The sequence below is a fragment of the Micromesistius poutassou genome (assembly GCF_964030765.1).
Source record: "Micromesistius poutassou genome assembly, chromosome: 8".
Lineage (NCBI taxonomy): Eukaryota > Metazoa > Chordata > Actinopteri > Gadiformes > Gadidae > Micromesistius > Micromesistius poutassou.
The window spans coordinates 8,834,518-8,860,926 of NC_140278.1; the positions used below are offsets into that span (position 1 = coordinate 8,834,518).

Consider the following 26,409-nt stretch of genomic DNA (forward strand, 5'->3'; position numbering starts at 1 on the left):
TTATTCTGAAGGGTGCTCAGGACACGACCTGTTTACTTCGAACCACTCATCGATGCAACTGCAACAGAAAAAGATAAATAAAACATTTCAAATATGCACAGCTATTCTACACTCACAGTACCCTGGCGACGGCTGGATGTAGCACTGGGTTACAGTGGACAGGGTGCACACTGCATGCTGATGGGTGTGTGTGTGTGTGTGTGTGTGTGTGTGTGTGTGTGAGTCCTACCCTTTGTGATAGATACAGAGGCAAGGCAGGCGTGCTATGGTCTCCCCTTGGGTCAGATCATCCAGGCATATCGCACACTCTCCTGCAGCCTTGTTCAGGACGTCCTCTGGCCACAGAAAGAAGAAGAAGACAGTGTGGTCATCAGTTACCATGGCACGGGGCAGGCGGTTCCACATCAACAATACTGATATATCAACAACATGTAATTCCCCTCAGTGTCGGGCAGTGGCGTGACAAGCCAACGACGGGCCCGTAAGCAGGATAACTTTTGTTTTTTGGCTGGAGTGAGACTGTAGAATCTTATAATGCTTAGATTATAACAGGGTCCGCGGGTGGAATTGTTGATGGGGGGGGGGATGTTGGATTGGATTGGAGGATGGGGGGGGGCAACTCAGGAGCAACTGAAGTCGCTGGGGTGGGTGGAGCCCTCCGAAGATTGACAGGCCCCCTGATTGGTCGGGGCCCGTAAGCGGCTGGAGTACCTGCTTACTGATAGTTACGCCACAGGTGTCGGGAGTTAAACTATACATATATATACATTTTAATTTCTACTTTGTTGAAGTTTTCACACTAACCAGCAGGGGGAGCTGCAGGATAAATGTTCTGTTCCCCCTCCCGTGTCATATTTGAAATGCACTTAGTCCTCACCAGAGCCGCTAAGCTTTTGGGGGCCCTAGAGGAGATTATTGGCGGGAGGGGGGGGGAGGGGGGGAGGGGGGGACTGCACTGATAGCACTGATAGCACTGATGACGGGTGCTCCACCTCCGATGCGAAATAACAATGGTGGACCTGTTACATTTTTTAAATTGTAATGTAATAATTATCAACCTTCATTTTGGGCCCCCCCCCCAGGTACTTGGGGCCCTACGTGCTCTGCGTACTCTGCGTATGGGGAGCGCCGGCGCCAGTCCTCACACACACTCCTCACACACACACACTCACTTTAAAGTATGCTACTCTATAAAGTACATCAAAATGACATCATGAATATTGCATGCGTCCCATTAACCTACTTAGGAACTACTCCCGCCATTCTTTTAATAGACACAGACTCCAGGACCACGAGTGAGGTCAATTTAAACAGGTGGTAGGAACATCCACAATAACCTTTAAAAGCAGGGCCTGCCACCGTAACATTTTTACGGCATTTTTCAGACGTCGTTCAAGTTCAAGCGACAAACACGAAAGTCCCCTTCTGGAGAAATGAATAACTTGTGTAAGTGAGGGTGTGGAGCCTGTACCCAAACACAAGCGGTACTACAAACTTTAACCACGACGACGTTTACTGACTGCATGTCATTATGACCTTCTTATTGCACATTAGCCAGAGAGTGCATTAACCAGTGAAAAAAGAAGACATGCTAGATCCTCGTATGTGATATAAAAGAGAGTAGGCCTACGCTCTAACCAGAACAGCAGGTCACTCCCATAACGTTTTGCTCCAAGTTATGTAGAAAGTCCACAATGCTGGCCGTTGGCCTGCCCACACTGTATGGCAGACCCACTGAACAATGTTCTCTTTCTGTTGAGATGGCTCTTTACTACTCCAATAAGGATATGGGATAGATGGATGGAGATGGAGAGAGAGGGGCGGGGGGAGGAGAGGAGAGAGCAAGGGAGAGAGAGAGAGTGAGTGAGGGAGAGAGGGAGGGAGAAAGGGGGAGAGAGAGAAAGAGAGAGCATATGAACTTTGTGATGAGAGAAAAGTAACAAGAAGTTAAAGCGCCCCCAAGAACATCTGAAAAAGGTAGTAGAAGGACAAAGGCAGTAGAGGATGAATAGAGAACCTTTCAGAGCCAAAGCATAAAATAAATGCATGTGGAATGTATGCATTTGTAATGTAATGTATGTAATGTACAATAGCATGTGTTTGCGTGTTTGCGTGCACGTGTGTGTGTGTGTGTGTGTGTGTGTGTGTGCTCTCCTGCAGTGGCCTCAGTTTTTCCACCTGCTATTCATTAGTGGGTGGCCTATCGGTCTCGAGCCCATGTCAGAGTGTGTGCGCCCTTAAACGCAAAACCTTTGGTGAAAAACAGAGAGAGAGAGAGAGAGAGAGAGAGAGAGAGAGAGAGAGACATTAGCACTGGCTGTTGCATAACACAAGATTAACCCACATATCCTGAGCTGAGCTTGTTATTACATGCCACACAGCCGTCTGCATGTGTTCATTCAGTTGGCGACACAGTGAGAAGGAGAGGGTGAGTGAAAAAGAGAGAGAGAGAAAGAGAGAGAGAGAGAGAGGGAGAGAGAGAGGGAGGGAGAGAGGGAGAGAGAGATAAAGATCTAAAGAGGGATTTAAACAGACATGGTGCCCTGCTGTGGGTTCTGACGTTGTAAACACCAGGGGGAAAACACCTGGGTAGTAATATCCCCGTCTGTTTCAGTCTTAAGTGTTGGGACTTTGGCTGGACAAATGGTCGGACCAGCCGGAGTATCTGTGAACATCGTGTAGTAGTACTGTGTGTGTCTGTGTGTGTGTGTGTGTGTGTGTGTGTGTGTGTGTGTGTGTGTGTGTGTGTGTGTATGTGTGTGTAAGTGCTGGATTTATCACTTCCTATCTTTGACCTTCACAGGGTGAATGTAGGGAAGGCGGGGGAGAGAGCGAGAAAAGAGAGAGAGAGAGAGAGAGAGAGAGAGAGAGAGAGAGAGAGAGAGAGAGAGAGAGAGAGGAGATAACAGGGGGGAGAAAGTGAAAGTGGAAGCTGTAAAAGCAGCCCACTGCAGCAACACGACATTCAGAAAAGAGAGGAAGGAAGACATTGCAGGCAAAAGCAGTTTATTTTACGCATGCATGAATGTCAGGCATACAAATAGCTTTGCATGCATTTGGATATATTAGGACAGAGGCAATTTAAAGCTGGAATTGTAGCTGAAAGCCACCAACACAATGTACTATATCGCTTTAGGCAATGTTTTGGTCAAGTAAAACCCTTTTTTCTCTAAGGCTCTAGGGAGGGGACAATTCTGCAGCCATTCTGTCTTTTTTATATTGTTTACATTTTCACACTGAAAATATAGAAAACTCTCAGATGTGTATTTCATAGTATTTAACACTCAATTTATCCCATTCAACAAATGAATGCAATGATAGCATGAATAGTTATTGTGCAAATCTCTATAGTGAATGTAAGGCATTTCCCTTGGATAGTTTAAGTCAATCCTGTCAATGGAACTAACATGTGACCAGAGGCAGAGCAGGGATAGGTCACATTGTCTATTAACTCACCCTGTGATTATCTTGTTAGTACCTCCCACACAGAACCTCGTCCAGCTCTGAGCCAGAGATTAGTATGATCAGTGGCTATGGCCACTGGCATGTGACACACACACACACACACACACACACACACACACACACACACACACACACACACACACACACACACACACACACACACACACACACACACACAATAAAGAAATGATCATTACAACCCCCCTATCTACACAGGGGTCTGTAATGACAGGGCCAAGACCCCCATCGTGGTCAGGTGACTGTGTAACCATGGCAACAAACAAATGACGACATTGATGCTCAACCCGATTGATCTTAAGCACCAGCGGAACAGAGTAGACATTAACAATTGTTTTGTCTCAGGTGGACGGAGAGACAGACAAACAGACAGACAGACAGACAGACAGACAGCAGACAAACAGACAGACAGCAGACAGACAGACAGCAGAGAGACAGACAGACAGACAGCAGACAAACAGACAGATACAGACAGAGATAAGACAGACAGACATATAGATAGAGGGACGGATGGCAGACAGACAGGGTGATAGGCAGATACAGAAAAGAGACAAGACTGACAGACAGATATAAAGAAGGAGAGACAGACGGACAGAGGGACAGACAGAATTGCATGGGGAGTATAAAGTGGAAAAAGAATGATGCATCTTTCATGGATAGTTTCCTGGGTGCTCACTAGGGGAGACTGCTGATTTGTAACAGCTCAGTCGATTGCATGGCATGAGTCCATCCACCACCGCCAGAAACTTCCTTTGTCCCGATAATGGGCCTGCGTTTAATCAAACTCAACACAACTCTCTGGAAGAAAGACGCAATTTACTGGCACGCCTTCTCCAGCACATAAAGACCCAAACACATTTACCCAAAGAAACACATACACACTCACACATACCCACATACAAACACCAACACACAGAAACAATTTTACTTTTTAAAGGTGTGTGTTAATTAGTTGTATATGGCTATCTATCTATGCAAGCACGGACACACACACACACACACACATACACACACACACACACACACACACACACACACACACACACACACACACACACACACACACACACACACACACACACACACAACCACACACACACACACACACACACACACACACACCGGCCTTATATCACAATATGAGCTTTTTTCAAAACAGGAACTTCCTGAGCAGCAATCAGACCCAAAGAGACAGCGAGAGAGGTGTGAACAGCACACAATATAAACCCCTTGCGAGCAGTATACAGTGTGTGTGTACTCTTTCAAACGTTTTATTCACCCACTGGTCTGGCCCTGGCATCCACATTGGATGTCCTTCTGCATGACGCATCCCCCATTCATACCTCCTCCTCGTGTAGAGGCTCATTACAGCACACAGTTGTGTGTCGGTGCCCCACAGGTTTTACCACCAGCTGTTGGCGAGTTTAGCCATTACAAGCTGTTGAAACCATCTGCCCTGCCGTGTGACATAGTGACTATCACAAATGGGAGTGTCCATCGAGATATATGATGGGGTAGTTAAGCCTACCACTTTCCACGGCCCGTTGGGTAAGCTGGTAGTTTGCGCAAAAAACACCCGCATGCAAACATGTACCCATATAAAAACACACGCACGCACACACACACACACACACACACACATACACATACACATACACACGGACACATACACAGATACACAGATACACGGACACACACACACACACACACACACACACACAGCTCCAATCTTCAGACAGACTGCTGTCCGAAAGGCCATCTCACACGGGGTCAGTCAATGCCTAAACAATGGCGGAAACAAACCTACGAACAACTAAAGGTCAGTAAAACACATCCGATACGTGATCACATCCACCGTGTAGCGGCTTCCTGAGAGTCCATTAGGGTCGGACGAGCACGGCGTGGATGGGTTCTTCCTTAATGCGACGAGCTGTGCCAAAAACAGCAGAAAGGATTAAGCGGCCGTGTTCTGGCAGCTAAGAGCGCAGCATTATCGTCACACTGCAGTGATCAGGATACGGGCGCGCATTGTCTTTTAAAGATGGAGAGCGAGCACGGCCAAAGCACGCCATCACTTGCATGTGGACGACTCTGTGAATCATCCCTATTTTTTTTCTTAAGGCCAGGATGGTGCCACCCGCAGCCCCCGTGCTGCGCGCGTGTTGTATGCCCGGCGTGTGTCCGAGCGCACTGCAGTGACAATATGAGGAGGGGAGAATGGCCCCATCATTTCCTTGAGTCAACACACGCCGCGCCCGTTTGCGCCACACGGTAATCTCACAGCTCGCCGAATCAGCAGGAGACCTCTCTTTGCAGGTCGGTGCTGCTGGCGGAGAGCCAGGTGAATGTCAGAGCCCAGCGTGAGCTCCCCCCCCCCACCCCCCCCGCTGTAGCAACACACGGACCTCCTGGCAACATTAGCCCACCGCGGGGACGGATCTGAGGCGCCTTCCACTTTGAAAGTAGCACATCGCCGAGCACCCTTGTGACAGGCCGGGCTCCTAAAGCGAGGCTGAGCCGAGCTGCTTGACATCGTTTAGATTGTGGGAACAGGAAGTCTTGTGCAGGCAGATCCTCATCAACATTCATTCGCTCTCGTTTTCCTCCTAACCCTAACTAACCAACACTACGAGATCTGTACGAATTGAAGCCAATAGTTTGATATATTTCACACGTTCTATAGGTATGAAGCCCATCCGTTGAAGGGAGGTGGGCGTGTGTGCCCGCCGCTGCATGCACAGCGCTCCATGCTGTTCATGCACAGCGATGGCCGACGGCGTCTTGACATTTTGCCTGAACCCAAACCCCGTTCTGTTCTCGCTATGTGGTCGGGTTATGAGGTTAGCCATCTGATGCTGGACAAGGACCAGATATCTTCGTCAAGCGTCCTTTGAGCAGCCAAGACAAGAGGTGTCCATTAGTGAATGACCTTTATACCAATTGAGCAATCCTGTCAATACGAACGCTAGAGCAAAGTAAGCTAAGCCCACATAAGCGCTTATGTATTCTTTCATTCATTGATTCACGATGAGATGTTGCAACACCATCATCACAAGAGCCAGACTAGCCACAGTCTGTCTTCACCAAGGGCAACGTGGTGCGATTGCACAATTGCGTTTGAAACTTTAACTCTGACGTGCATGTGTGTGTGTTTGTTCCGTGTGTGTCTGTATGTTTGTGTGTGTGCATGTGATCATGTATTTATGTTTTGCAGGTTGCACACGGGGGTGACAAAACAGACAGAGATCACATGACCATATGAGAATGGACTGATGGTGGAAGTGGCTGTCTGCTGCAGGCCAGCTGCCTCTGGTCATAGGTCTGATAACCAGACGGACAAGAGGACACAGAGAGGGAAAGCACTGCTGCTCAGGCCCTGTGTGATCCTGGTTCTCTGCTGCTGCGTCTCAGGAGGCCCAGACACTTTTTCAGACACTAAAATAGAGAGACCCAAAGGGCCGTGGATGTCAAAACATGAATGTCTGAATGGTGTGTGAATTGTGCCTCAATTGTGTGTGTGTGTGTGTGTGTGTGTGTGTGTGTGTGTGTGTGTGTGTGTGATGCATGTCTTTTGAAGTGTGTATGTGCCTAAGGGTGTGTTGTGTTAGTGTAGTAAAACAAGGAAGTAAACAAAAAGCGAACGCTGTGTACAATAAACTTAATTACTTCTCTTTTGGTCAGAAAAGCAAAGGATTGGAACAAAACACACACACTTTTCACCACAGTATAACCGAAAACATACAGAGCAGGTCTTACCGTTATAAGTGATTCTGGGTTTTGTGAGACACATGACCAGGTGCAGGTCCATCTCATCTGTGGAGACAAACTTGGAGCACACAGGACACTGGAAACCTGTAGGGAGAGAGACATAGTCATAGAGAGAGAGAGAGAGAGCGAGAGAGAGAGAGAGAGAGAGAGAGAGAGAGAGAGAGAGAGAGAGAGAGAGAGGGTGGGACAAAGAGAGCAAGAGAGAGCGATTAATCATAGTCTGTCTCTTCAGCTATAAAGAGATAATCTGAGTGGGTGGGTGGTGGGCCCCTCGCTGCCGCACATTACACACAGCAGATGTGTCTCACCCAATATTCACCCATCAACCTCACACTGTCTGCTGTCTTGTTAATCAACCATCACATCACTCTGTCTGCTATACTGTTATATTCAACTACCACATCACACTGTCTACTGTATTGTTATATTCACTAGTCACATCATGCTGTCTTCTATACTGTTATATTCAAACATCACATCACTCTGTCTGCTGTAATGTTATATTCAACCATCATATTATTCTGTCTGCTGTAATGTTATATTCAACCATCATATCATTCTGTCTGCTGTAACGTTATATTCAACCATCATATCACTCTGTCTGCTGTAATGTTATATTCAACCATCATAGCACTCTGCCTGCTATACTGTTGTATTAAACTCACATCATATCACAAAATCACATCATACTGTCTTCTATAATGCTGTGTTCGAATTCAAATCAAGCTGTCTAATATATTGTTATATTTCACCATCACATCACACTGTCTGCTAATCTGTTAGATTCAACACAGTTGGACTGGCTGATATCCCCAGAGATTTAAACTAGCTACAGGGAGAAGTTGGACCAGCTCTTCCATGGAGGAGACGGGGGAGGCAGGGGTGCTGGGCTGGGAGCTTGGGGGTTAAAGTAGTTAAAGGACAGGGAATGTGTCAGTCTCATCCTGATGAGAGCCGACACCAGAGCTGCCTCACAGCTCAGACTGCTGTTTACTGCCCCCTAGAGGTCTGCTGGGAAGAGCCTGTGTGTGTATCCAGATCAACACACACACACACACACACACACACACACACACACACACACACACACACACACACACACACATATGCACACACCATTATCAGTACCCGGATGCAGCAAGCCAGCACACTCATCTTTGAGTTAACAGGAATCTCGAATCCCAAAGTCGAATCCCAAAAACAATGAGCATGTTTTGGACAATAAGTGTCATGATGTTGGCTCCATTGATATCCTTTCAGCTGCAGAGGAAACCAAGTAGCTTGACTTTAGTTTACACCATTTCTGACACAGAGATAGACCCATCTTTCTTGAATAAAAAAACAAAATCGATAAAATAGTAAAACATCAACAAGGTTTTCAGCAGACACCCTCGGAACGATGACTCATCACCAGCTAATCTGTATGTGGTCTTTCCAGGAAACAAATCTGAATGAGGTGTGATTGCGTGTGTTTGTGTCTGTGTGCGTGCATGCATACGTGTTGTTTATATGCACATGCCTGAATAGAGTTGATGAGGGTGGAGCTTGGGGGTGGTGGTGTGTGTGTGTGCGTGGGCGAAGGGGGGAGGGGGGGATTTCGGGTGGTAGTCTGAGCTGTTAACATTTATCACTCAACCACACAGTTAGTGACTGTCACAGTTAGTGAGTGAATGTCCTGATTTGGGCAGCAAAGTGGTGTGGTGTTGGTGTGGTGTTTAATAGTGAATATGATGACCATTAAACACACAGATTCAATGAATGATGCCTAAACAAGCCGTGAGTGTTAAAACACAAGTGAATGTTTACATCTTATTTCATACACAAAACTCAAATACTAAGACACTATGCCTGAAGTTATACAAGTACAGGTTTACCTGTTTACACTCATGCAGCACACATATGCACACACATACACGCACGCACGCATGCACACACACACACACGCAAGCACACACAAACACATACACACACAGAGGGCATGTGATTTGATTTATTGATGATGAAACCATGGGAAAGTGTGTGTCATCAAAATATATCCTTGGTAGGAACAGGCTGATGGGAAGCATGTGGAAGAATATGTGAGAGAGCATGGTTTCCCTCACAGGAAAGCAGATGGTTTTGTAACATTTTTCCCTGTACAGTACAGCATATAAAGTTGATATCATGGTTAATGTATGATGGTTGATGGATGGGATCATTACATTATATTTGAGACCAAATTTCCATCACTGGTATTGTACCTGGAATTGTTTGAAATGCCTTAAACTGACCAAATGACAGTATTTCAAATTGCTCTTGAACAATGACCTGGAGGAATGGGTTTGCAGACTTTCTGTTTGGACCAATAGAACAATTGTGAGCTTGATTACTTTTAATTACCTTACCCATGACCTGATGATCTGCTACAAAATGGAGTCCCTTCTCAACTTACGTTCAATCTATCTGACAATATGGACAAATAGTTACTCTATGTCTTAGATAAATGTCTTGGCTGTGTAAGCTGGACCAACACGATGGAACATTGAGATCCAAAATAAGTAAGTCATCCCCGTGGTTTGGAGTAAACCATATGGATTTCCTATCTTTCTGCAACAAAGCAGGGAGTACAATCAGCTAGCTCACTGCATGGCCAAAGCAGGATTTTTACTTTGAAATGCAAACCTCTGTATGAGATGGGTGGTGTCACACGATTAATACGTCCTAACATGAGTGACCCCCGTTTCCCCCTTCTGCAATGTTGGAACCTTCTTTTGATGCTGCACCTGATTTGGTGCTGGTCATGTGTGCTGTTATATATGCTCTCTTGGTCATGTGGTCTGTGCTATATATGCTCTCCCGGTCATGTATTCTGTGTTGTTTATGATTGCTGTTTGTGTGCTCTGTGTTATAAATGCTTTGCTGGTCATGTGACCTGTGTTATAAATGCTTTGCTGGTCATGTGATGTGTGATCGTTTTAAATGCTTTGCTGGCCAGGGACTTTATTGCTTCCATTTAAATTGGTCAATTGAAATTCCTCATTCAGGTCTGCCATATTCCACGTGTCAGCAGAATCCATGCACATTTCACCTAATGAAACACTATTTATGTTTGGACTTGGACCCGTTATGGACTGACGCAGAGCTGATGTAAGCTGAACCACATATTGTGAGGGAAGCACACTGGCATTGCCATTATTTGCTCAGTGGTTATAATTAGAATACTCTGTTGGAGCTGTTCCCAATTATGTAGCCATGGAAAATACATCAGTAAAATACATTTTACATAAACGCACAGACTGGTGCACCAAGTTGGGCAAATGTACAGTATCTGTACAGGAACAGCAGTTGGGGCTGTGGGCGGATGGATATAGTCTGGTGAGATTCTCCTTATCTCTGAGGGGAGGTGTGAACAATCAGTACATGTGGTGGGAGTGTCACACCCTGGTGAATTAGGAATAAAATGGCAGCAATAATTGTGTCAATATATGGAGCAATCAGGTTTTGATTTGAAAAAGAACGAATAGCGATTACCAAACTGAGCAAGAGCATCACTCTGATTGGCCATTTTTGAGCAAAGGGAGACTGTTCCCGTATTTGGAAATCAATTCCTGCCTGGCAGGCAAGACGTTCATTGCAAAACGCCAACGTGAATACAGAATAGCACGATTGCTAGAGAGAGAGAGATTAGTAGGAGAGTGAGCCCTTAACCAACCCTATTCCCACTAGACGGATAGCGAGCATCAGTATGGGCTACGTTAGCCTCTAGCATGGTTATCCCACTATACAGACAGCTAGCAGTGGTGTGGGCTATGTTAGCCTCCAGCTTTGTTATCCCACTAGATGGACAGCTAGCAGTAGTGTGGGCTACATTAGCCTCCAGCTTTGTTATCCCACTAGACGGACAGCCAGCAGAGACGGCGAAGACTGAGAGAGACTGAGAATCCAATCTGTCGCACTCCCTGCGGGTGTGTTTGTATGTGTGTGTGTCTGTGTGTATGACCGATGTGTGAAAACACATATTAATATGAAATGGAAAATAGGACGCTGGCAAGAGAGTCAAACAGCAACAGCATTCTGATGCTGATCCGTACCAGACAGAGGCCAGAAGGAGAAGGACCGGCTGCAGAACAGACCAATGGGAAACAATTTCCTTGTTGCCTGAGGGAGGAAATTGAAATGTTTGCTTGCAGCTGGTCAGGGGGAGGGGATAAGAATCAAGACTAAAGCCGCCATGAGGTACTGTGCCGGGTACGAGACATCAGAGGACGATCTGAAGTCTCCTCACCCCGCCGGCTCTGTCAAGCAGCACCTGCATCGCCATCTGTCTGCCCACAGGACAACGTGTCTGTCTGGACATGATGACAATCATCTGGGATTCAGGGACACAGACACACACAGCGGGGAAGCCAGCAAGGTTGACATTGCACATTACGATCATACTGGGTTTTTAGCTGCAGGAGAAAGGGGACCAAAGCCAGAGCAGAGGTGACCCGGCATCAACTTGAGGAACACTAAAGGAAGCTTCCTGTTATTTGCTATAGAGAAGCCACATTGTTACTCAGAGTCAATGCTAGGCTGAAATAGGCAGTTTCACTATTTTCCCACACGTCTTACAGGGCGGCTCGCTAACTGTCAAACACGCTCACATTCAAATAATCTCTCATGATACCTCTGGTCCTGTTATCAGCATAGCATGTTTCATGCCCTTTAACACACAATGAATGAGTAACAATGCTAGGTGATAGAGTGAGAGAGAGATGGTGGGACAGAGAGAGAGAGAGAGCAGGGGAGAGAGAGAGAGAGAGAGAGAGAGAGAGAGAGAGAGAGCAGGGGAGAGAGAGAGAGAGGAGGAGGAGGAGGAGGAAGGGAGAGAGACAGAGTGAGCGTGAGAGTGAGGGAGAGAGCAGGGGGGAGAGAGAGAGAGAGGATGAGGAGGAGGAGGGGAGAGAGACTGAGAGTGAGAGTGAGAGAGAGTAGGGTTGTTGTTCTAGACAGAGGCCTGTGTTGATGCAGGATGTGGGTCAATAGGTATTTTAGGGTGATCGTATTGACCGAGAACTTGAGCCCAGGAGGGGAGTGTTGATGTGTGTATAATTCCTATTCTCTCTGGAACTGCCATAAAAATACATTTGTGTAGAGGAGCAGGATGTGATTGGGAATAAGTAAACCAAAAGAGTCAAATTACACACAGATCTATATATATATTTGTATATATAAGCATAAATATGTAATATGTATATAAATAAGAATCACTCTCCCTCCATTGGTCATTGCTATTCTGTCTACCTTTTCTCTCTCTCTCTCTCTCTCTCTCTCACACACTCTCCATCACACTCCCTCTCCAATGGCTCATTGCTATTCTGTCTACTTCCTTTTCTCTCTATCTCTATCTCTCTCTCTCCGGTGACTCCTTGCTATTCTCTCTCTACCTCGCTCTGTCCTGGGTGCTGCTGTAGAGAGTTATCATTTGTATGCACCAGGCTTTCCTCCACGGCTAATCGTCTGCTGCTCTCTCTGCTAGCAGATGGCGAAAAAGAGAACTGCTCAAAGCTTTAAAATAAAGAGAAACAAACACAGCACAGGGTGTGCTATAAATGTGTGCGTGTGTCTCTGTGTATTGTCTAGCATGTGTGTGAGCGAGTATGTAAACTCGTTAGCAGCAGCTAATGAACAGCCGGTTGGTATAAAGGCAGGTTGCTTGGATGTGTTGTTTTTTATTTGGTCTGGCCAAAGAGTGCCGCGTGGAGTCTGGATTACAAATACAGTCTGACTGGCCTGATAACAGCCAAGGTTACACAACCCAACTTCATTACACTCTCTTACCTGAGAGTCTCCTGCACTCTCTTAAGGGCTGAGAATAAGTCACTTATAAACGTATAAAACAGAGACATATATTGAAATATTTTTGTCTACAGGAGTGAGTGGTGAAGTTCACACATGGTGGACATACCCGTGACCCGTGTCCTGTTTCAGCACAATCTAAAGACGCTGCAGTATGATGCACTGACAAAGCCAAGTCATTGATTTGATTGATTTTCTTGATCTCATACTTGGCCAGCAAAAAGCCGGTACAATCCTCCATGAAGACATAAGATGTATGACACGCAGACAGAGACCTTGATAATAACTACTTCAGTGCTCAGGCTCCGGTGTATTCCAACAGAAATAGATCAACAATATAGCATATGTGCGCAGTATGTGCACGAGGCAATTCTTACAGAAATCAGTCTGCACTTCTGATAGCCATCCCATCACCTAGGTTTCATAACACCGTTACTTCCGTTCTACACAATCAAATATGTAGGCTTTTAGACCATGAGCCAGGGCCTCAAAATATGGAAACTGTTACCGAAAAAGTGGCAAAGGCTACCATACCTTTTCTGAAAGACTGGAATCTCAGCTTTTCAATGATGTATGATGGCTGATTTGAGTTATCACACATAATGTAAACTAAGATTGAGAAAATAATGCGTATAAATCAAGCAGAACACTGACATAGCTGAAAATCTATATTGGACAAATTGGAATATTTTATGTTGTTATGTTTGGTATCATTTTAAAGGGGAATTTTCATCATGTCAGTGTGTTGCCAACAACTTGGCCTGCACTGACCTATGCCATGCAAAACCAGAAGGATGACTTTGCTGATGAGAAACAATCCTATTCCTCTGATGAGGATTCCGATGAGGAGTTTGATTAGTGTTGTGGCCTTGAATGATGCAATCTTTGCGAAAATGTCATAAAATGTCATTGACCATGCCTAAAGGTCATGACCTTGACCTTTTATAGTAATGGCAATGTCATAATTGGGTTTACCACACATTAAAACATAGGAATCCATGTCTCATTTGTTATTTGTTATACTGTTTTTTTTGATTTTCAGCTATGTCAGTGTTCTGCTTAATTTATACGCATTATTTTCTCAAACGCCATGCCTGATATAAGACTGAAAATCACCCCCTCCAAATCAGATAATATGGGTAAATGATACATTTTCTGAATCCCTAGGGTCATGCCAGTATTTCAGTGTTTGGATTTTGTTTCTCTGATGCTCCCTGGTGCCACAGGATTAAAAGACATAAGATGACTTAGGCGGAAATGGCAGGAAAATGTGTGTGATTAAAAGTTTGAAGAGCTCCAGGGTTGGCTGTACTTATCCAAAATGTTCAAAAAAGGATTTAAATGAAAGCTCAGAGTCTCCCCTTTAAAATGATACCAAACATAACAAAATAAAATATTCCAATATGTCCAATATAGATTTTCAGCTATGTCAGTGTTCTGCTTGATTTATACACATTATTTTCTCAACCTTAGTTTACATTATGTGTGATAACTCAAAACAGCTACTCTTGTCAGATGGCCATCATACATCATTGAAAAGCTGAGATTCCAGGCTTTCAGAAAAGGTATGGTAGCCTTTGCCACTTTTTCGGTAACGACCAACCCCTCTGGCTCACGGACTATTTCTGTACTTTCTTTTATTAAGTCACTTGTTGTGTTCCTGCTTTCTACATTTAGTCTAAATCCCTCTATGAGCCAAGACCACCAACAGCGTGGTGCCGTGCCACTGCTGGACGCATGTAGGAGAAAAACACTAGACTTTGACCCCCCCCCCCCCCCGAATGCCACGCCTCTTTTTCCACAATGCCTGGAGTCTCCCGACAAACAGGATTTATGTGTCGTCGGGTGGCGTAACGCTGTTGACTCAGTGTGAACCCTGAGCTGTGTAAACATCTGAAGAACCCCATAAAACAATGTAAGGGGAAAAAAGGCATGTTTACAGATTGTGTACTAACTGTGATGGAGGTCGAAAAGATTTTAAAAAATGATGAACGTCAACGCCAAGAAAAACTGACAAACAACTGCCAACTGTTTTTCCACAGTATGGTTCTGTGCTTGGATTAGTTGTGGGGGGGAGGGGGGAGGGGGGAGGGGGGAGGTCAGGGAGGTAATGGAGGCTTGGAAGCACGTCCACATCAGCTTATCTTGTCAGGGTAGATCTCAGCTAACTGCTAGCGATGTGGCCTGGATGGGCCAGCCTCTTGTTTGTCGCCCTGTGGTGTTTGTATTATATATGGTGTGGTGTATTTGGCGTACAGGAGGATCTTCTTGGCCCCTGCGACAGCCAGGGTGCTTTTACATATTAAATGACTCCAGCACAGATACCACTCGATGTGATGGAGAATCAATGTCCACTCCTCTATCCGATCTTTTGTTCTGAACAGAACCCTTGACCCCGAACTCCCGTGCCACCCCGCCACCGCTCTCACCTGCTCTGCCCACCCTGCCCCGGAGGCAGTGCGTCTGAGACTAAAGACTATAAGCTCATCTCCGGGCCCAAATCCTGCAGTAAATAGCTGCACTCATTACAGATAGTCACCACGGCTGGAACGTGACCTGAACAGGCTACAGATTGCGAACCGTCCTTCACAACATGTCCGAGTCACATGTATGGCCAAGGGAGCTCAACCATTGCCTTTGCATGAAAGCATCAACGAAAATGACAATATGATTATAATAAAGTGAACATAGCATTAAAACTACAATAAGCCATCACTGTGTCATTCTTGTGCCAAGGTTGGACATGTGGGTTTCCTGAATAGTTTAATATATGATTTGAACTGGCAAATCAGTGTCAACTTGGACAATTCTGAGTCGGGTACAGCCCTATAGTCGTCACAGCCCAAAGGCCATAATTACAAAATGGGAAGGAAAATTTGTGAAGAAATTTCCTAAGCCCCTCAAAGCTCTTCCAGCCAATCCAGTTCAGTACAGTAGCCTCATCCCCATGTTTTACAGTACAAAACGTCTGTCCAAGTTTCCCCCTGGGGTTGTATATGGCTGTGAGTGATAGGGCAGAGATGGTCAGTTTGTCACATTGATAGCGAGAGATAGACTATCGATTTCTGGTTTGATGGTTTCTTTGCTCATGGTTGTATATCACTACCGAAAAAAATGCATCTTTAAGGTTCAACCATTAATTAGGGGAAGAAATGTCCCAGGCGGCTTATTTAGTCTTTTGATCACCTTTTAAACAGAACCTAGAGTACGTGTTCTCTGCACTCTAGGTACAGTTGATCAGGAATGGTAAATGTCAGACCATGCTGGTACAAGATAAGATGCTGGCATTTAGCTGTTTTTTAGAAACACAGACCATGCAGCAGACAACGACAGACTGTTAAATCTTCTGCAGTGAGTGGGAATCCCCTGAGCACAGACACACACACACACACACACACACACACACACACACACCCACACACAAACAAACACACAGACATGTGCACACACCCACACCCAGCCACACAAACGCCCACACACACACACACACACACACACACACAAACGGCCACACACACACACACACACCACAAGGTTGAAACTATAATTTCCACTATGACCCTAACCCTACTCAGATTGCTGTGTTTTCTGTTTGCCAGTTGAAGTCAATTATTGAAGTCAAATATTTGTTATATACCGATTCAATTAGCATCATTCCCACATAAGGCAAAGTAAGTAGTTTTCAACTCCATAATCATAACCATTCATGAATTCTGATTCTGACTGAACAAACACGTGAAAGTATTTATATGCTGATACAATCCAACCCCTTTGCATCATGTATCAAACTGAAACTGAAACTGAAACTGATGACGAGCCATGGCACGTCATTTGACAATAGCCTTCAGTAAACAAGGAGTCTTAACCATAGATGGCTGTGGAACATGCTTAAAGGTACTACTACTTTAAACGTGCTCCTAAACTCCCGATCACAGCCTCCACTGCAGCAGTCTTGTCTGGGCCAGACCAGACAGGCAGACACTGCAAGGATGGGAGACTTTACCTTATCCTTCCTCCATCTATTGCTGCAAAGAATTAGAAAAACGGTGCATAGAAAGTTAGAGTGAAATGGCGCATTCAGACCGACATGGCATAGCACACACACACTGCACACCCCCCCCCCACACACACACACACACACACAACACAGCACACACAGACACATGGCACAACACATACACACTCATTCTACAGGCTTTGAAAAACCTGCATCTAAAAGTCATGTGAGCTTAACATTCACAATCTCGTGTGTCCTGCGTCTGTCGGCGCGGTAACCCAAAGCCCGTGTGTTTACACATTAACCGTCTCGGAGCTGCGGGAGGGGAATACAGAGAGGAGCGGTCCCACCTGCAGACTGCAGCAGAATGCAGCGGAGGGCTCCATGGTCCTGAGGCACGCCTCAGAAATGTCATTCATTAAACCGCCGAGCGCTCCGGACCACTGGAGCAGTCCATGGGGCGAGCTCAGCCTGCGCCGCCTCTTAGCCGAGCGTGTGATCGATGCTTAAGGTCCGCCCGGAGCCCATGAAGCTTATGATAAGGGGTGAGGGGTTCAGTACTACAGGAGACGACGCAAGACGTTTCTCTTGTCCACCTCGCTCCACTGACCCACGCGCTGTTTCCACTGCGCCTTTCCAACCCGGCCGGGCGTGGCAAGGTCCCAGGTACTGAGAGGTGCCACATCAACGTTGCTTCTCCTCTGAAGACAATGACAGTGCTGCGGTTAGCTTAATATTGTATTTTGTTCTTGACTCTGAAGCTATCACAGACGGGTAAATGTAATCGGTAGGGTTGTACTTTGGTGAAAGAGTTAAAGAGCTGGGCTCCAGTGGGTTAATGGATATAGGAAGAGGAAAACCTGACCAGAAAGTCATATGACGTCCTACTGCAAGCATGTGGTTGGGTTTTATGCCTGTATTGCACACACACACAAACACACACACACACACACACGTCTGGCGCATGTGCGAGGCCGCATGCTGATAATAAGCTTTAAGCAACACAAAGATAAACAGAGATAGTAAAAGAGAGAAACAAGAGAGCACATCGCTAGGTTACCAAACATTTGGTTCTCTTCCTCTGCCAAGTTCAACATTCATCTAGAATCGAGGGGTAGGCGTTACAGATGGTATGTGTGGCAAGATCCCCCAAGATACCACACACACCATCTGTAACATCTATGCCGGTTATGCAGAGCACTGCAACATAAAGGCTATCGTCGGATTGTGATCCTCGCTTATTTTTCTGTGAGGAGACAGCGAATCAGTCGGAAGACTGGCGTTATCGAGTCAATAACGGGAATAAAATAGGATCATTTTTTAACAGATGTCATCAGGGGGAGGGGGCGGGGCAGAAGGGAGACAGTAAACTCAGTACACAGGCTTTGTGATCACTGGATCAGATACACAGACACAATCTAACAAGTGTCACGGTAATGGCTTTGTTTGATTCCAATAGAGGTTATGTTTGTTTATGTCACGTGACTCAAACCAAAACAACAACAACACCAACAACCACGATGGGGTTATTAAAGGTTGTATAGGGAATCCTTTGTCTGTATTTTAAACATTAACTTGAAACCTTCTTTCCCTGTCCATTCGAAATAAGACGTGATCTTGAAACTTGTTTCTCCTATCCATGCGATACAGACGGTGAGACATGTCTGGAATATTTTGGGCGGGATGACGGTACCTATGGAGCGATGGTGAGAGAAACAAAAGCCTCATCACATGTGAGTGAAAGGGACAGAGGCTGATCTCCTATTAACTCTCTCCAGTAGACAGAAGATGAACTATGGTCTAAAGACCCCCCAGTATAGTTAAAGACCCCCCAGGACAGATAACGTGGGCAGTGTTAATGCGTAAATGTGTGTGCGCCAGTGCATGGCTGTGTGTGTGCACACATTAAACAGAAGGTCATTTTCATTAGTCACATTTGTAATTAGTCGTTTATCTATGCGGAGTCATGCCTCAGATGTATAGCGTTTGAGCAATTACTGGCCGGTTGACCAGCTCTTACCATAGGTGTGTGTGAGAGAGAGAACGCGAGCGTGTGTGTGTGTGTGTGTGTGTGTGTGTGTGTGTGTGTGTGTGAAGGTGGACACAGAATCCTCTGGGGACATTCTGTCATGATGAGGGACGGTATTGTCAACTGGTCTGGCAGGAGTCTTTGGTCATTCTGTTTTTGTCACACGGGTAGTATGCTATGCTATAAATACACTAAATTGCTATGCTATATATATATATATATATATATATATATATATACAGTTTAACATTCTAGAGGGGATATTTACCTGCATAAACAACATGGATGGCAAAAAAAAAAGTTTGAGGAAAATAACTATTGAATCCAAAACACATTATGTCACGTTATTTTTTATGTGTGAAAATGTGTCTGTTTCTATTTTACCGATCAATGTTTTGCTACAGAAGTCAACTCCAAAGAAGGCCAGCTTGTTGGTGCGTTAGTTCTGCTGTAAGGCACAGTCTTAGATGAGGATATTTACATGACTTGCCAGTGACTTTTCCATGGTAAATGTCAATGCAAACAAACATATACACAAATACATACAAATGCCTACAGAAAATGGCACCTTTGCAAATTGGCTTCACTTCTACATCCTGTAGCACGACCATCTCCAGGAAGTATTGTTATGTAAGGTAGTTTCATTTTTGGCCCATTATATAAGACGTCACACGCAAGGACTTCTCCACTCCTTAAATAATTTAAATACTAAATAAAGCTTTATTGTATCATTGTGGCATATAGTTGAAGCACATTTAAGTGTTGAAAGATAACTCATCGTACAGAAACACATTTTTCATCGCCCATGATGGACTGGTTCAGGGTGTCACTATGGGTTTCTCTCTCAACACGCAGGTTACATGAGGCATCTGGGTTCTCTCTAGTCTACAGCTCCTTGAAGAGGGGTTCTCCAGCCACAGGCCAACAGCCTGAGATGCATACGAGATGGGTCTCATTCAGAGTCTCAAAGCAGAGAGGGCTGTTCCACAGAACCGACCCAGGTCACAGAGCACATTTGCTGCCGCTCCAGTTCCAGGTCGTTTCTTCCTCTCCATCGGGGGGGGGGGGGGGGGTCGCGTCCGGCCAGTGAGGAGGGGAAATAAGACCAGAAGTGAGGTCATCCGTTGAAGGCCACCCATTACGAAGCAGGGCTGTCATTCCACAAAAATAACCAATTATACAGAATCGCCTCAGACACAATAGCAGACACAATACAGTACAATATTATGTCTTATAAAATGAGAAAACCGCAAAAAGCAATCAGCTTCCTTCGATTTTTTAACCAATGCTCTGTGAGAAACACACAAACAAAAACAGATCATACTCATGTCTACACTAGCAGACTACACGTGGACCGGGTTCAATTTGGACTATCTAGGCTACTATCTATAATTAAATCAGCAGGAATATGAGACGTTCCCATCTGGGCTTTGGTTCTGCCTCATGACTAAAGCATTGTAGTGTTGGCTGGTAAATACTGTGGCATGCGATACAAAGTCAATCTGGGGCCACATTCACAAAAATCAACCTGTTAGCCATCACTAGCCCTGCTGCCGATGGGTACTAGATTAGAGGTGTCCATGTTCCTTGGCCACCCTGCACCGTCTTACCATAAGGCTGTCTCTGTTTAGTGTGTTACGGTGATCCCGACTGAATGCCCGGCCACCCCTGACGGCTACCAGCTTGTGCACTAGCCAGCACCCATCACCATGAACACATTTTGTTTTTGCTTGTAATGCTACTATTATGTATGTCATGTATGGCACCCATTGCACTGCTAACCATCCCTGAATCAGGGTTCCTTCACTCTGCGTTACTTCTCATGGTTTCCTCCTTGTTAATCCTCCTTGTTAAGAGTTTTTTTACTTTCCTCGTAAATCCAATCTTAAGAAAAACAACTATCTTTAGTTCTGTGAATAAGGCCCCTTATCTAATTTCAAACAGTAATAAGACAAAGCAGGCAATGTAGAAAAGGCAGAGGAAGGCTACATTTCTCTCTCTCTCTACAAGAGAGAGAGAGAGACAGACAGAGAGACGATTGAAAGAGGAAGTTGTATTGCTTGCTTGTCCTTTAGGAGAGATGCTCATAAGACTAAGCATTAATCGCTTGAACCGTTTTATTGAAACAGCTATGAATACAGCCAAGGGCAAGGCTAGACTGACATTCAACTGTGTGTGTGTGTCTCTGTGTGTGTATGCCCACGTCTGTGTGTGTATCCGTGTGTGTTAATATGTGTGTGTTTGTGTCCATGTGTGTGTGTGTGTATGTCCTTGTCCCTCCCTCTATCTTGCTCTCTCTCCCTCTCACTATCTTTCTCTCTCTCTCTTGCTCTGCATCCTTCCAGAGTAGAGGGGCACTTGAGAATTCATTATCACACACTGTACCTTTGCACCTGCTCACACCACACACACATACACACACCCACCCCTGCGACGTTGACACTGGCAGGTGTGATTTTTAAGGGAACGCACCACGCGGCACGAAAACTCGGTTTGACCTCAGCTGACAACATGTTGATAATTTAATCCTTTGCACTTCATTGCTGCCCCTCTACACTGTATTCTGCTAAGTGGAAAATGAACGGATGTGGCTGATGGAACCAAGTGCCCTAACTGGACGTACTTTAGTAATTGTGTACTACTATTTCCCCAACTGCATATCAGGTCTAATGCCAGATGGATACAAGCCTATTTATTACTTGTACGCTAAGTGATTAATCTTAGATCCAGCTTCTATGGTATGAAAGAACCTCTTGGGGGGAGAAGGCATACAGAAATTTGAAGAAGTGGATTCATACAGTGACCATTGATTTTATTCATCCATCCCGAAAGATGTTTCAATCAATCTTTGGGGTGTAGTTTAGCCAGGACAGTTAGGAAAGTAAGGACCGTCAGGATAGTATTGTTCTAGTGTAAAGAATATTAAGGCAGAATAGGAGTGCTCCTCCTCTCTGAAAGTGTGTTACCAGGCTTCTTGTTTTGATCCGATGGCTATTTCTCATTGTCTGAAAACGTTTCAAGCACTGTAGTACTACCTGCCTCCTTCAATAAGCTTATACCCCATGACATCAATTTGGCTTTCGTTCTACATACTGACACGCTGGCGATTCTATTTCAGGCATTTTCTCCTCTCCGTGTCTCACACATGGGGACCATTCATTTGTGTTCTCGTGAACACTCCACCATGGCACTCATCTTCCTTCTTTGTTCAAATGAAGTCAATACACAGAGCCTATACTAAATGTTTATGGTGCCGTGGGTAATTCACTATTCTATTGTGTCATGTTCTGTTATATCATTACTTCATCTAGCGCCCATGTCAACGTCAGCTCTCTGTGAGGTGACCCAGACATCCACTGAACTTGGTAACTTGTCAAACAGTCCAAAACGGTGCTGCCCAGCCTCTTCTGAGTCTGGAGCCACGGGTTAGCACGGAAACAAACCAACCACAGGGGATTCACATGTTTACCACTTCCTTGTTCCCTGAATCAACATGCTGCCACTGGGGAGAGACCACACCAACCGCTCTCTCTCGCTGGTCTCCAGATGAGACATGAGAGGAAAACAGATACGCTAATGGGATCATGTCGACCATATTCATAGGAAACAATTTACCGTTTAAAATCGAATGAAGATGTTTCACAGACTAGCTCTTTTTAGACCGCTTGTCTGTTGGGCTTGTGTGTCTTGAGCCTGATTGTGTGTGCGCTGTCCTGATGCCTCCATCATGTGAACACCGGACTCATGTTTCAAATTAAAACAGCCCTGTTCTTCCTTTGATTCGCTGATCTCTCGTTCTCTAGTGATGGAGTCGCCAACAGCCGTTGGTCTAGGTTTGATTTCCGACCAGTGCGGCGGGTTCCACCTCTTTTGGGACCCGTGCTGTTCATAAACAACTGTTTGGAACACTAATCGCTTTTACTTTGTGAGAGGAGAAAGGAGCCATATGAAGACAGGGGTCATAAACGGGGTGATAAAGTGAGTTATGAGTGGATCATAAACGAGTCATGACTTGCTTCCACGCTGTAAGCAGACAGTAGAAGCCTAGTCATTCTCTGTATTCTTTATTCTACTCTCACCATCATCTCTCCCCATTGTACAACATAAAGAATACTCTCATTCATTTCTAAATGCTCCAGATACAACACTATGTAGACTTCCTTTACGGTGACGGCTTCACATGAGACCACGTGCTCGTAGCTTCCTCAGACACAACCCACAAACGATGGGCTGTGGCAGCTCGGGAGGCAGAGCAGGTTGGCAACCGGAGGGTGATGGTTTGATTCCCTGGCACCTCAATGACTCGGGGGGTCGGGGTGTCCCTGAGCGAGTCACCTAACCTTAACTGCTCTTCTGGTGAGCTGGTAGCTCCCTTGCACGGTGGACACCGCCGTCGGTGTGAATGAAGTTGTGTATGCAGGAGTGTATGCAGGTGTGTAAAGGTGTGTATGAAGGTGTTATGAATGTGTATATGTATGTCCTTGTCCCCCTCTCTGTTATGAAGGTGTGTATGTATGTCCATGTCCCTCTCTGTTATGAAGGTGTGTATGTACGTCCATGTCCCTTCCTCTGTTATGAAGGTATGTATGTATATCCTTGTCCCTCTCTCTGTTATGAATGTGTGTATGTATGTCATTTTCCCTCAATGTTATGAAGGTGTGTATGTATGTCCTTGACCCTCTCAATGTTATGAAGGTGTGTATGTATGTCCTTGTCCCTCTCTCTATCTCACTGTGTATGAAGGTTTGTATGAAGGTGTTATGAAGGAGTAAATGAACAGGTGTGTGAACGGGTGGATGTGAGGCACTAATTGTAAAACGCTTTGAGCCGCCACAGGATTTTAAAACTCTAAAATGTACTAAATGTTGTCCATTCACCTCTTCACAAGGAAGAGTGGCCTCCAGTACTGCCACAAAGTACAACAATGGACAATAAGTCCGGGGGGTACAATCACATTCTTAGCACGTCCCCTGGCAGACCAATCAGACGATCCGCCTAACCACGTCCCCTAGGCTGCGATATAATTACACAGACCAGTGGTTTGGCTTTCCCTCAATTACGTCCGATCAGATGCCTAACCACTTGTGTGTAACACTATTAAATAGAATTGTGTTTAAAACAAGTGTCCTATTTTCGTTCTTAGAAATACAGCCTCCACCTTCTCTCTATACAAGGAACGTCAGCATGATGTTTACGAAGTACAGGTAGGCCTACCTCCGAATAAGTGAGGCGAGAGATGGGCCGGCAACGACCCTACCAACAACCGGTGGCCCCCGTGACCTCCATTTGACCTCTCACGCTCCCCCGCCGTCTCGTCCGGGGTGCTGCCCGCAGACTCGTGAGAACGGTGGGCTCCCGCGCGGCTGTTCGGGATGTTAATTCCAGACTGGGTCCTCGTCGCCGAAGACCCCGTGCTGCGCCCCCCACCGGTCGATCTCGCGCTAGGTCCGTTGTGCTGTGGACTCGCGCCACTCGACGTCGCCCCGTGCGCCCCGTGGTGCCCGGAGGGGGTCCCACTGTACGCGTGGTACCGTGTCCCCAGGGCGGCGGCCGCCCTGCTTTGTCCGCTGCTCGTGTTCGAGGGCAGATCCGAGCCGGAGTAGGCTCTGGTGCGTCCGTTGGTCGCGGGACCGCTCTGCTTGGCGCCCATGGCCGTTCGCCCGTCCACAGCTCTCCAACCTCCGAGGATTTCAATGATATAAAAAAAGAAGGGAGGGCGAGACGGTGGTGGTAGGCTTACGTGGTGGGACGGACGACAGTGTTGCCAGATCGCACTGACACCGCACAGAGGACGCCGGGCCCGGACCACGTGGTTAAAACAAATACATGGGCGCGTATATATATATATAGGACAGCAAAATGGGTCGTGGGAAAAGCTGGCGTCCTCACGCGGACGCTACATCTCCGTGACGAGAGGACGGGCATCGGTCATGGCTTCAACACGGACGGATGACAACTACACAAAAGTTAGCGACGCGCAAAAGCGCCCCCTCTGCTGTTGTATTCCGTGCAAGAAAAGTTTTGCAGTGATGTCATTACTCCATGATGTCCCTGGTCGTGGGTTCTTCTGCTGTCACGGGGTCCATTCCCCGCGTTCATCCCCACCGCCGCCCTGCCGCCTGTGAACGTGCTCTCATGTTGGCTGGCTGAACTGAGTGTGTGTGTGTGTGTGTGTGTGTGTGTGTGTGTGTGTGTGTGTGTGTGTGTGTGTGTGAGAGAGAGTGTGCGTGTGCTTGTGCGCGCGCGCGCGCGTGTGAGTGAGTGTGTGTGTATGGTGATCGTCGGAGAGCGGAGTGGAGCCAGCAGAAGCGTAAACAGTGTGGGAAGGGGAGAGGTGGGCGTGGCCTCGGCGCGGAGTGCGTCGCGTGACGTCAGTTACAGTAGCGGGAGCCCGCAGCTTCCCTGAGCATCAACATGAAGCGAGACACTCGTTCTTATGCGCTCAAAGGTGTCCGGGGTTCCGGTGGACGGACGGCCGGTGAGACAGAAACATTTTTGTGATGAGCCGAGGACACTGCATTCTGATTTTTACTCCAGGTGTCATTTACTGCAGTATAGGCATACACAATTAATTGGTTCAACAGGAATATTTGGATCAGAAAATTTAATTATATCAAACTGTGTGACAGCAGTGCCCCAACAGTTTTAAATTACCGCGTAGCCTATATGCTTTTTCTCTTTCACCTGCCACATTTTAGGTGTTTTGGAGGGCTCTTGTATTCGACGCTGTCTTTAATACAGACAAAATACAAAGTCTAAATGATCAAATATTAAAAAAAAATATATATATATATACACACACACTCTCTCTCTCTCCACCTCTCTCTCTCTCTCTCTCTCTCTCTCTCTCTCTCTCTCTCTCTCTCTCTCCTTCTCGTTCAGAAAATTCCTAGAATAACAGCAGTGGGATTCGTTTTCGCCGCAGTTCAACTCCTTCGGAGATTGAGACAAAGGAGTCGAGGAGGAGAGGAGTAGGAGGATGGTAGTGTGGTGTGTATGTGTGTGTGTGTATTTGTGTATGAATGCGTGTTATGGGATTTGATTGGTTGAGCAGAAATGGAACTCTGAATTGAATCTGTCTGTCTGCTGTTTCACTGTGTCGTCATGTACTGTATGTTGTCACTGGTGCTGTGGATGTTGTATGTTGTGTATACCATTGTCTGTCTTGTGATGTATTGTCTCTCATTGTGCAGCCTGTGAAAACAAATTTCCCCATGGGGACAAATAAACTTAAACTAACAGGGGACATACAACACTCTCCATATAATAAGCTCTGGGGACAGACAACACAATAACCTATAGGGGACAGACA

At 45.9% G+C, this 26,409-nt stretch overlaps 1 protein-coding gene across 1 annotated transcript; it reads right to left on the reverse strand.

Moving 5' to 3' along the window:
- On the reverse strand, positions 1 to 25,175 carry znrf2b (zinc and ring finger 2b; the record flags this gene model as incomplete). Its single annotated transcript, XM_084471679.1, has 4 exons — positions 24,312 to 25,175; positions 7,240 to 7,335; positions 230 to 335; positions 1 to 58 (listed from the first exon to the last, which is right to left on the reverse strand). The coding sequence occupies exons 1-4, from the start codon at positions 24,745 to 24,747 to the stop codon at positions 1 to 3; spliced, it is 696 nt and encodes a 231-aa protein (XP_084327805.1). The 5' UTR covers positions 24,748 to 25,175.
- Positions 25,176 to 26,409: the final 1,234 nt, after the last annotated feature.